This window comes from Hippopotamus amphibius, chromosome X, assembly GCF_030028045.1.
Source record: "Hippopotamus amphibius kiboko isolate mHipAmp2 chromosome X, mHipAmp2.hap2, whole genome shotgun sequence".
Lineage (NCBI taxonomy): Eukaryota > Metazoa > Chordata > Mammalia > Artiodactyla > Hippopotamidae > Hippopotamus > Hippopotamus amphibius.
In genome coordinates this window covers 124,126,327-124,138,373 of record NC_080203.1, presented here as the reverse complement: position 1 = coordinate 124,138,373, position 12,047 = coordinate 124,126,327, and the positions used below count along the sequence as shown (strand labels likewise).

The 12,047-nt window shown below is 44.5% G+C and overlaps 1 protein-coding gene across 5 annotated transcripts in view; it reads right to left on the bottom strand.

Moving 5' to 3' along the window:
• The window catches only part of PIR (pirin), a 90,501-nt gene that overhangs the window by 78,094 nt on the left and 360 nt on the right, over positions 1–12,047 (bottom strand). For 2 of the 5 annotated variants that reach the window (XR_009050237.1, XR_009050238.1), the window contains exons 1-2: positions 10,621–10,776; positions 9,189–9,319 (exon numbers count right to left, since the gene is read on the bottom strand). Coding sequence is in view for 3 of the 5 variants with exons in the window: in XM_057717734.1 (XP_057573717.1) it covers positions 9,189–9,284 (96 nt within the window). In the remaining 2 variants the exon portion in view is untranslated. Of the gene's footprint in view, positions 1–9,188; positions 9,320–9,823; positions 10,143–10,620; positions 10,909–12,047 lie in introns of those variants that run through there. The other 3 variants (XM_057717734.1, XM_057717732.1, XM_057717733.1) reach the window with 3 other exon arrangements.

The window sequence follows — 12,047 nt, the reverse complement described above, 5'->3', positions numbered from 1 at the left end:
CAGGAATGTAAATAGTATTTTTAACTAATGTTTTTGAACAGTTTGCTGCTGGAAATTAGAAATGTGAATAGAGGGACTTCCCTGGTGGTCCAGTGGTTGACTCCGTGCTTCCACTGCAGGGGACACGGGTTCAATCCTTGGTCAGGGAACTAAGATCCCACAAGCTGAATGGTGCAGCCAAAAAATTAAAAAAGAAAGGAAGGAAGGAGAGGGAAGAAAGAAAGGAAGGAGGAAAGAAAGAAAAATGAATAGAAAGGCAATTTTAAACACTGCTAAGCTCTTGTTAATTTTAATAATTCATCTGTAGCTTCTTTTGGTTTTCTTTGCAGACATTCATATCACCAGTGTATTTAAAAATAAGCTTTTGGTCAATAGTTCACAAACAGTATTTTTTGCTTGCATCAGATTAAAGCGGCGGCAGGCTGCCATTTCTCTGGGTTTTGCTGGGCCAGGCTGGCCTCTACATGTCTTCTCATTCTGGGTTCCAAGGTGAAACAGTGGCCACTCTCCAGGACATGCTGTTCTCATAGCCAAAGGCAGGAACCAACAGTGCACGAACACAGTAACACATCAAACTGGTCAAAGCATGTGACATGGTCAAGCTCAAAGGCAGAGAGGAAGGCACTTAAACCCTCCCTATGGGACTCATGGGTAACGCACCTAAAAGTGGGCAGGAGTGTATAATCTATTACGGGGAGGGAGTGAATATTTGGAAGCAATATTCCAACCAACACCCGTTGGCAATAACTGTTTTCCCCCCTTCATTTTCTTTTTTCTTCCCTTTTTAAAGATTTATTTTATTATTTATTTATTTTATTTTTGGCTGTGTTGGGTCTTCGTTGCTGTGCACAGGCTTTCTCTAGTTGTGTTGAGCAGGGGCTACTCTTTGTTGCAGTGCACAGGCTTCAGTGTGGTGGCTTCTCTTGTTGTGGAGCACCGCCTCTAGGCGCACAGACTTCAGTAGTTGCGGTGCACCGGCTTAGCTGTTCCACGTCATGTGGGATCTTCCCGGCCCAGGGCTCAAACCCGTGTGCCCTGCATTGGCAGGTGGATTCTTAACCACTGCGCCACCAGGGAAGCCCTCAAAACTCCTCCAACCACCTGGAGACGGCTCTTTCCTTTTCTCCTCCTCCCCCTCACCTTCTGAATTTATTTTTTTCTCTTCCACCAGTAACTCTCCTTTCCAGTGAAAATCAGATCCTGGATCCTTTCAGTCTCATCCTGTCTCTCATAATTCCATTTCAGCTCAATGAAAGCCCAGGAATGGAACTTGGGCTGGGAGGAGGAAAGGTTGAAAATTCTCATACCTATTATACATTGTTTCTTCTCACAGGATAATACACACCTTGAAGGCCTGGAAACAATGATGTAGAACACCTGCCTCAGTGCCTGAAGCAGGGCAGGTTCTACACAGATGAGTGGTATCTATGGCAGTGTACCGGTTCTATAAATCTCTGAGACACAACTTCCTTACATGCCAAACGGTCTAGAGCCTCAAGGTGGCTTTTTAGTTCTAGATTATTGTGGTTCTATGGTATTGAAATGTGGGTAAAGGTGAGATCGAGATATGTATTGCTTCTTGGGATCAAAGAATTTCCCATGAGCAAATACGTCCTGCTGTTAACTAAATCGTGAAAAGAAGAGGTTCCCTGTTTCCAGTCCTACCCTCATTACCATCCACCACTTAGAGAACAGTAGTTATTCATCGTTTGGAAAGTCCTATTTGTGATACCTGGATCACATATTCAATCCTTCCGGTCATCAGTCCATGACATATGGACACACACACGAAGAAAGCCAGCACAAGGAGAAGCCTGCAGAAGTCAGGGGGCTGGTTGAGGTCAAAGTCAGAGGGATGAACCTTTTATTTAGCCAAAGGATGCAGCACGTGTGTAAGAGACATTCTTCCTCCAACAAGCAAGAGTATCTTGCATTAGACTATTGTCCTAAAGTGTTACTCACAGGCGGGGTATTAGGCCTCATCGAAGTTCCTCACGTTCTCTAAACATTCAGCATGTATTCAAGAACATGTTAGACAAGCTCTGATACATATGAGGACTCTGAGTTTCTAAAATGTCTTGACTTGGTCCCCAACTCATCCACAGCTGTCTCTTCCTACATATTAAACTAATGATCTTTCAAAGTTTTTGAACCACATGAGAATTTCCTTTCCTTCAAACAGTTCCAAATCCTTTAGCTGCCACTTTCAGCTGGCAGCTTCCAAGCTATTTCTTTTGATCTCTTAAGAAGGCCAACACCCCTCTGGCATGTGGCGGTCCCTTAACAAAGCTCCAGCGGCCAGGCATTTTGTTGAAATCAGGAAGCAATGGAACGAACTGCCAGAAATATCAGTCCCTCGGGGACAGGGCCAACATTATGCTTGCTTTATGATGCTCCACTGAATCTAGAATAATTCTGTGTACACAGAAGGTACTCCACCCACATCCCAAGTGGTACTTGTGCTAGGTCCCTAGCCTCCCTTGTAGCTAGGTGTGGTCACATGACCTAATCTGGCTCATGAGAGGGATGTGGAAGTTGTTGGGTGGGACTTTTCAGGAAATCCTTTATAAAAGGAGGATGGGCAGCTGGCATATATCGTTTTCCCTTTCCCCTCTTCCTCCTCTCTGCAGCCAAGGGCAAATGGTTGCTATTGCTCCAACAGTGTCTTGGGCCATAAGGTAATACAGTTAAGAATGTACTAAGAATGATGAACTAAGATAGAATGAGTGTGGGTCTCTGGAACGTGTGGAGCCTGCAGGCCCACCCTGGAGCACCTACTTTTGGATTTTCAAAAGAAAAACACAAATCCTTACGTACATAAACCACTGGTTTTGGAGGATGCTTTCTGTTATACACAGCTGAGCCTAATCTAACTGATATAACGGCAATAATGCCTGTTTTTAAATTATTTTTTATTTTTTTTACAGTATTGTCTCATGAGAAACTTCCCCCCAACACTTGACAAAAGGCCAGGCTACATCAAGACAATACGATGGCAGAAGGCAGAGGCCCCTCAAAGGTAGTCTCCAACAGCTCAGACCACCCCGGGGCCTACTCAGCTTCTAGACGGGAGCCTGAGGGTAATGATAAGAAGGTAGAAAGAAACTGCCAACACGTAGTTGCAGTCGAAACCGAGGTCTACACATGGCCTTGAATGGACTTGACCTGTGACTCTATGCTCCTCTACCTTGACTCAAGGTCTAGAAATACTGATAATGGAGTGCCATCTATAGCAGCTGCATCAACTAGGAACAGGGTGGTTTGATATTAAGAAATTCTTATAAGTGTGATAATGGGATTATAGTTATTTTTTAAAGTTCTTATCTTTTAGAGATACAAACTGAAATACTTATGAATGAAATGAAATGATTCACTTCAAAAACTGAGGGAAGAAATGGATGGGGACAGAGAGAAAACAAGATTGCCCATGAGCTGTGGATGCTGGGTACATGGAGAGTCCTCAGACTATTTTCTACTTTTCTACGTTAGAAATTCTTCCTAATAAAAAACACACACAGGAACACCTTGTTTTATTGCACTTCAAGGTATTGCGCTTCACAGATATTGTGTTTTTTACAAATTGAAGGTTTATAGCAACCCTGCATCGAGTAAGTCTATTGGAGCCATTTTTCCCACAGCATTTGCTCACTCTGCGTCTCTGTGTCACATTTTGGTATTTCTCACAATGTTTCACACTTTTTCATTGTTATTCTATTTGTTACTGTGATCTGTGATCAGTGATCTTTGACATTACCACTACTACTCGCTGAAGGCTCAAATGATGGTTAGCATTTTTTAGCAATAAAGTTTTTTTTGGTTTGGTGGGGTTTTTTTGCTGTGTTGGGTGTTCGTTGCTGCGCGCAGGCTTTCTCTAGTTGCGGCGAGTGGGGCCTACTCTTCGTTGCGGCGCACGGGCTTCTCAGTGCAGTGGCTTCTCTTATTGTAGAGCACAGACTCTAGGCGTGCATGGGCTTCAGTACTTGTGGCTTGCAGGCTCTAGACTGCAGGCTCAGTAGTTGTGCCTTGCAGGCTCTAGAGCACAGGCTCAGTAGTTGTGCCTCGCGGGCTCTAGAGTGCAGGCTTAGTAGTTGTGGCACACGGGCTTATTTGCTCCACAGCATGTGTGATCTTTCTGGACCAGGGCTCGAACCCGTGTCCCCTGCTGCGCCACCAGGGAAGTCCCTAAAGTATTTTTTTAAGTAAGATACGTACGAGGGTGAGTCAAAAATTATCCACACTCTGGCTATAGAATTAGAAGTTTTAATATAACTGGAGTGCAGATAATTTTTGACTCACTCTTGTACATTTTTTTTGACATAATGCTATTGCACACTTAGTAGACTACACTGTAGTTTAAACATAAGTAACTTCTATATGCACTGAGAAACCAAGATAAACATGTGACCTGCTTTCCTGCAATATTCACTTTATCACAGTGGTCTGGAACTGAACCTGCAACATCTCTGAGGTGTGACTGCATGATAGTGGTCCAAGGAAAATCACATCAGCAAGTACTGTCTGGCAGAGGGGGCAGTGGGACAGAGGCAAATGCAGATAAGCGACGGGTTTCCCTCCTGCTGGGAGCACAGAGGAAGCACCCACTAACATCACACTATGCAATCATTTCAATTCCAGCCTGGCTGCCCCGGCCCATATACAATTGTAATGGAAGGTGCCAGCAAGCCCAGCTCCATCTTTTGTTTACCATTCATCACCGAAACACCACTGTGAATTCCTCTACCTCCACATTTACAGTCACAGGGAACGTGTCACCTAGGGCCACTAATATTAAACACTGTTGTAAATTCTATGCTAAAATAGCTCTGGGCTCCAGGTTTTTTATGAGATTTTATTTTCCACTGATAGAGCCTCGGTGCAATGAGTTTGAAAAGTAACTGCCTTGAAGTGAGAGTGATGCTTTCCTCCCTGTTGATGGGAGGGTTGGGGTCCACCTTTCTGGCAAGTTGGCAGTGTGTGGAGAGCTAACAAATATGGTAACAACCTCAATGGTCAAAAGTAGGGCCGGCATCACCAAGAAGTCTACAGGTAACAAACGCTGGGGAGGGTGTGGAGAAATGGGAACCGTCCTGCACTGCTGGTGGCATTGTAAATCGGTACAGCCACTACGGAGAACAGTGTGGAGGTTCCTTACAAAACTAAAAATAGAACTACCATACGACCCAGCAATCCCACTCTTCAGCATATATCCAGACAAGACTCTAATTCAAAAAGATACCTGCACCCCTATGTTCACAGCAGCACTATTCCCAATAGTCAGGACATGGAAACAACTTAAATGTCCGTCGACAAATGAATGGATATAGAAGATGTGGTACATATATGCAATAGAATACTACTCAGCCATAAGAAAAGAATGAAATAATGCCATTTGCAGCAACATGGATGGACCTAGAGATGATCATACTAAGTGAGGTAAGTCAAAGAAGAACAAGTATCATATGATATCACTTATATGTAGGATCTAAAATATGACACAAATGAACCTATCTACGAAACAGAAACAGAATCATGGACATAGAGAACATACTGGTGGTTGCCAAGGGGAGGAGGCTGGGGGAGGGATGGAGCAGGAAGTTGGGGTTAGCTAATGTAAGCTATTATACATAGAATGGATAAACAACAAGGTGCTACTGTAGAGCACAGGGAACTATATTCAATATCCTGTGATAAACCATAATGGAAAAGAATACCAAAAAAAGAATGAATATATGTGTGTGTGTGTGTGTGTGTGTGTGTGTGTGTGTATGTATAACTGAATCACTTTGCTGTACAGCAGTAATTAACACAACCTTGTAAATCAACTGTACTTCAAAAACAATTTTTTTAATAAAAAAAAGAAAGGCCAGGAGTAAGAGAATAATGCTATGCTCATACACTGGAATATGTCATAACTACTTAAATGGTGTTTATGAAGAATTTATAGTAACATGGGAAGTGCTTTTGCTACCTTGTTAAATGAAAAACTAAAGACACAAAATTCTTTACTCTGTACAACTAAAATATGTAACTATACAGAGACCAAAAGAAAACAAAACACCCTCTGTCTTAATAGTGATTAAACCAGGGTGGCAACATTAGGAATGATTCCTATCCATTTGTTTTCCTTTAGCGCAGAGGCACACCTGGGGCATGGCAGACCCTCTGAATTAGTAGAATGTGGGGGTCTTTAAAGCATAGGTTTTCAGCCAGGGACTCTTGACTGGGTACCCTGGATAGAATTCAGGGTGACTGTAAACTTGGCTGGGGGCAAAAAACCCACATTTTTATTTTCACTAACCTTTAACTGGAAATTTTTTTTCTTCTGAATTTTTTTGTAGTAAAACAAACATAACGTGAAATCTACCAGTTTAACCATTTTTAAGTATACATTTCAGTGGCATTAAGTACATTCACATTGGTATGCAACAAGTCACCACCATCCATCTCCAGAATGAAATGTAACATTGCCTTTAATTATTTATGTAGTCAAAGAACCACAGTAAATTACCAGGACCTGTGACTTTGTCACTAATAGAAATCAAAGCTCTTTTCATATCATATCACAGCTGTTGCAGCTATACTGAACTATTGTTCATGCCCCTCACAGCTTTGAAATTAGGTAGCTATGAGAACTGCCACCAGATCTTATTTACTGTTCACTAGAGTTAAGTTACTAGATTACAAATTGGTTTTGTAATATTCTGCTAACCATATTTCAATACAGAGGTTTTCCTTTGTATGTAATCCCATGTATTTGATGCATTTAAAAAGCATTATTCTGAGAAGGAATTGATAAGACATTATTCTGAGAATGAACTGATGGGTTTCAGCAGACCGCCAAAGGGGTTCACAAGACCAGAAAAATTAAGAACCTCTCAGCAGATGTGTTTCTGACAGATGGAGTAATTAAAGTATTAGCTACCCTCAACACACAATAATGGGTTTCCTGATGGGTGTTTGAATTCTTCTGTTGGAGGTGTGGCCTAGTAGAATATGACACCACATCCACCTGCATCTTCCCAACATCCACTGTGCAGTTAGCCCTTAGAATAATCCTGTTTGTGTGTATGCCTTTGAAAAACAATATTTGACGGACTTCAAAAGACATTCTCAGATGAATAGGAAGCTAATGGTGGGAAGAGTATGAGAATATCAGAGCAGAATTTAAGAAAAGGAACAAACCAGCCTCACTTTTCAACAAGAATCCATTTCCCTAATATACTTCTTCCTTTATTCAAAAACATTTTTTGGAAGATGTGCAATATCACTAATTAGGGAAATGCAAATCAAAACCACACTGAGATATCACTTCACACCTATTAGGTAAGCTATTATCAAAAAGACGAGAAATGACAAGTGTTGGTGAGGATGTGGAGAAAAAGGAACCCTCCTACACTGTTGGTGGGAATGTAAATTGGTGCAACCACTATGGAAAACAGTAGGGAAGTTCCTCAAAAAATTAAAAGTATAACTGCCATACGATCTAGCAATTCCACTTCTGGGTATTTATCCAAAGAAGATGAAAACACTAACTTGAAAAGCTGTATGCATGTTCACTGCAGCATCATTTACAATAATCAAGACATGGAAACAACGCGTTCACTGACAGATGAATGGATAAAGAAAATGTGGTGTAAATATACAACGGAATATTATTCAACTACAAAAAATAATGAAATCTTACTGTTTGCAACATCGTGGAAGGACTCTGAGGGCATTATGCTGAGTGAAATAGGTCAGACAGGGAAAAACAAATACTGTACAATCTCACTTATATGTGGAAACTAAAAACAAAAAAACAAGCTCATAGTTACAGAGAACAGATTGGTGGTTGCCAGACGTGGGGGGGGTGAGCCAAATGGATAAAGGGGATCAAGAGGTACAAACTTTCAGTGATAAAACAAATGAGTCATGAGGATGTAATATACAGCATGGTGACTATAATGAATACTGTACTGCATATTTGAAAGTTGCTAAGAGAGTAGATCTTACAAGTTCTCATCACCAGGAAAATAATTTTCTATGTATGGTGACAGATGTTAACTAGACTTGTGATCATTTTGCAATATACACAAATATTGAATCACTGTTGTACACCTGAAACTAAAATTATATGTCAGTTACACCTCAATAAAAAGAATTCTGGGGACTTCCTAGGTGATGCAATGGTTAAGAATCTGCCTGCCAATGCAGGGGACAAGGGTTCGATCCCTGCTCCAGGAAGATCTCACATGCTGCGGAGCAACTGAGCCCGTGCCCTACAACTATTGAGCCTGCGCTCTAGAGCCCATGAGCCACAACTATTGAGCCCATGTGCCGCAACTACTGAAGCCCTCGCGCCTAGAGCCCATGCTCTGCGACAAGAGGAGCCACTGCAATGAGAAGCCCGTGCACCACAATGAAGAATAGCCCCCGCTCGCCACAACCAGAGAAAGCCAGTGTGCAGCAATGAAGACCCAATGCAGCCAATAAATAAATAAATAAATTTTTAAAAAAAGAATTTTGTTTTTGGAATCTGGTGCTGGGCACTGTATCCCTTGGACTACAACCACCATTTGATGACCTTTCTGTGCATATAAGGTTTTCTTTTCCACAAGTCCCATGTCTCCCATAATTTTCAAATAAGAACACTCTCTGATGTTGAAAGATGTCTGCCTGATCTACAATCATCATCTCTGAGGGAAGCCCCTACTTATCCCCCACGAAGAGGTCCACAGTGCCGCATCTCAGCAGTCTGAGAACTCACATCCCTGGCAATGGCTGACTGGTCCAGGGCAGAGACATGACCCAAGCCAAGCCGATCAGATTCTCTCTCGTGGGAATTTGGGATTGGGCCCCACGGTTTCTCCCTGGTGCTTTGACTGTGGGCAGGTAAACCTGCGGGTATCAGGTGGGTGTGTCTGGTGATGTGCACGTTGAGGCTGACAGATCAACCCAGGACGGGCAGTGGGTGTGCAGAGAGGGGCACAGATGTTTCAGCTCGGGACCACTGGATCCATATGACAGACACCCCCTTGGGGCTGGGGCTGGCCCAGGGGAGACCCCAATTGTTAAGTTTAGAGTTGGTTCCTAAGGCATCCCACAGGGCAGCTCGGGATCGTCTCATGCCCTCTCTTTCCAAGTTTACCCTCAGGGTCCCACCAGTCCTTTCTGCAACAAAGCAGGAAACAGCTACCCAACCAGTGTACCTCAGGTCTGCCAATGCTTCTGCGGACCCGCGCTCCAACTCCTTCCGACTGCTCCCGGCTGAGCACTGAGAGGGTAACCTTCTTGGACGACGCCATGTCCAAGACTAAAAAGAGAGTGTTCTGAGGCTGAGCTGTAAAGGATGGAGGGCAAAAGGAGGGACAACAAAACAGAGAAGTCATCAAGGAGGGACCACCCAAGGGCTATAAAATACAGGATATGAAATTCATACCTGCCCCAAATATTAACATCTACAATTTTTAAATTGATTACTCTGCACAAGACCTGGGCTAGATGCTTTAAAACAACAATAATGATGGTGAAAAAAGATAATAATAATGGTGAACGCGTATGAGTACTAACTAGGTTCCCAGCACCCTACTAATGATTTACAATGGTTATCTGGTGCGTCCTACCTACCACCACCTCTGAGGACGGTTAGCAATAACAGCTCTGTTGGGTATTTACTTAGAACCTCTAATGAGCACTTTATGTGCTTTACCTGACTGCAATCTCTGTACTTCCCCCCTACCCTGCCCTGCCCCGCCCCATGAGGGAGGTGCTACCATGAGCTGAGAGAGATCGGTGTGGAGATACAGGGAACACGGAGAAAAACCAAGAGGTCTGGGACTCTCACCTGAACATGCCGAAGACCTTGACACTGAAAGGGGTCTTTGAGGGTCAAATTCAAATACCCATCCATCCCCGAAGTTCAGGGTCAACTTAAGTGGCAAGAAATCTTTGCGCTTTCTCGTGAAGTCTTCTTCGAGAGTACAGGAAACTCACGCAGGGGGTGCCCTTGGCAATGCTATCCCTATTTCAGGATCCACCCATACCCCCAATTCAAAAGTCTACTCAATGGCATATCACACAATAAGTATAGTCAATCCCGTTTCCACTTCAAATGCTTGCGGACCATAGCCGCAATTCCTAACCCTCTTCTTTAAACGATTTATAATCCAATCCTTCAAAGATTCCCACTCAAACGAAGAGAGATGCTTTAGCAAGAAGCACAGACTCTGGAGCCACACAGCCTGGGTCTCCCAAGTTCACCATGTACCCGCTGTGTGACCTGAAGCCAACTGCTAAGCCTCTCTGTTCTTCAGTATTTCCACCTGTGAAATAGGAGTAATAAGACTGCCTACCGCAAAGGAATGGAGTTAGTGCTCTAAGAATGTGAGCTGCTGCTACTCAGGGCACTCTGCGCGGCAAAGCCCGGCAGGCAGGCAAACAAGGCTTACTCTAAATGTGCCCTCCCCGGGGCAGGCAATCAATATTTACTGGGTGCCGCGCTGTGGGGTACAGAACTGTCATCACCTACCTAGAGCATCTAGAAAGTGCTTTACGCCCCGCCCCCAATTTGGACTATTTCTGGGTCTTTCCACACTCCTACAGTCAAGTTCTACGCACGTGAACCACTAACGAGGTACTTACCAGATCGCACTGCTCTGCAGAAAGAAAACTTGTCTGTACTCGCACCCAATCGTAGAGGACTATTTAAGCATCTCTAGCCATCTCCCTAGGAGACTCCCCTGGGAGTCTCAAGCGGGCGGGAGAGGGCGGGGTCCTGCTAATTGAACGCGGCCCACGCCCCGCCCGGCCCCGCGGGCGCCCGTACTCCCGCCCAGTGAGGGCGGCTGAGGCAGCCCGGGCGGCGGCGGCCAGGGCGTGGGGAGGGCGGACTCGGAAGGCGCGGCGCAGCTGCCTCACCGTGACTCAGCGCTTCGCAGATGGCGGCCGATGGGAGGCGGGAGGCGGGAGGCGGGACTAAGTGGGTCTCGCGGGCCCTGGGCGCGGGGTACTCCTTGATTGACAGCCCGCCATGGCGCGGATCCTTTCGCTCCGCCCCGCTTTGGCCTCCACGCCCCTCCCGCCCCGGGACGGGTGGATGGGCCTGGTAGGTGTTCTGTTCAGGGCGAAGGCCCCAATTGGACCTTGTAGGAAACGTGTCTTTATGTGGAACCCGCCGGTCACGCAACCCGAGGAGCTCGGCGGCACGGATTTGAATATTGCCTCTACCATTTCTAGCTGTGTGACCTTAGCAGGTGGCTCAGCCTCTCTGTGCCTCAGGTTCCTCCACTGTAAAAAGGGCATGGTGATGATAATACAATACAAGGCCTTGGGGTTGTGATGAGAATTAAATGAGCTGGGCAGGTCCTAAGCACTACACAAGTTTGTTACATAAATAAGTTGTCTGCTGGTCGCTTCTTACAAGGGGGTGGGGGAATCGGAGAGTGTTCCAGGAGATTGCGAGCTTGCAGATGCTGCTGCGGGTTTCTGTTCTGTAAACACCAAAAAGCTCATTGCCTGGTTTTGAAGAAGGAGAGAAAGTGCTGGATACTAAATATTTTCGATTTTGCACGTGTTCTCGGTGGAGACTGTGCCAGTTGGAGTTTGTAGCAACAAAACACCCAGAGACAACATGTAAATAAGTGGGCATGGCTGTGTTTCAATAAAACTTTAAATATGGCTACTGACATTTGAATTTCATGTAATTTTCACTTGTCATGAAGTGTTATTCTTTTGATTTTTTATTTCAAGCACTGAAAAGTGTAAAAACCATTGTTAGCTCACAGGCTCTAAAAAAGGTAGTGGGCCAGACTCAGCTGCACGCCTAGTTTGCAGACCCCCTGCTCTAAGAGAACAGGCCACAGAGGAAGAAAGACTCCCCCCACCATTCCTTATTTGTCTGTGGCGCCCAAATTCCCCCCTTCCCACCTAACGTCGATGAGTCAAAGCTAAATGAGATAATGCACAGGAACGTTAACAGCGCCATGAGATAATATTGTCACTCATCATCATACTTATCTCTGCAACTGTCTCCAAAGATGACAGAGCATGGACTCTCCGTCTGGCATTTG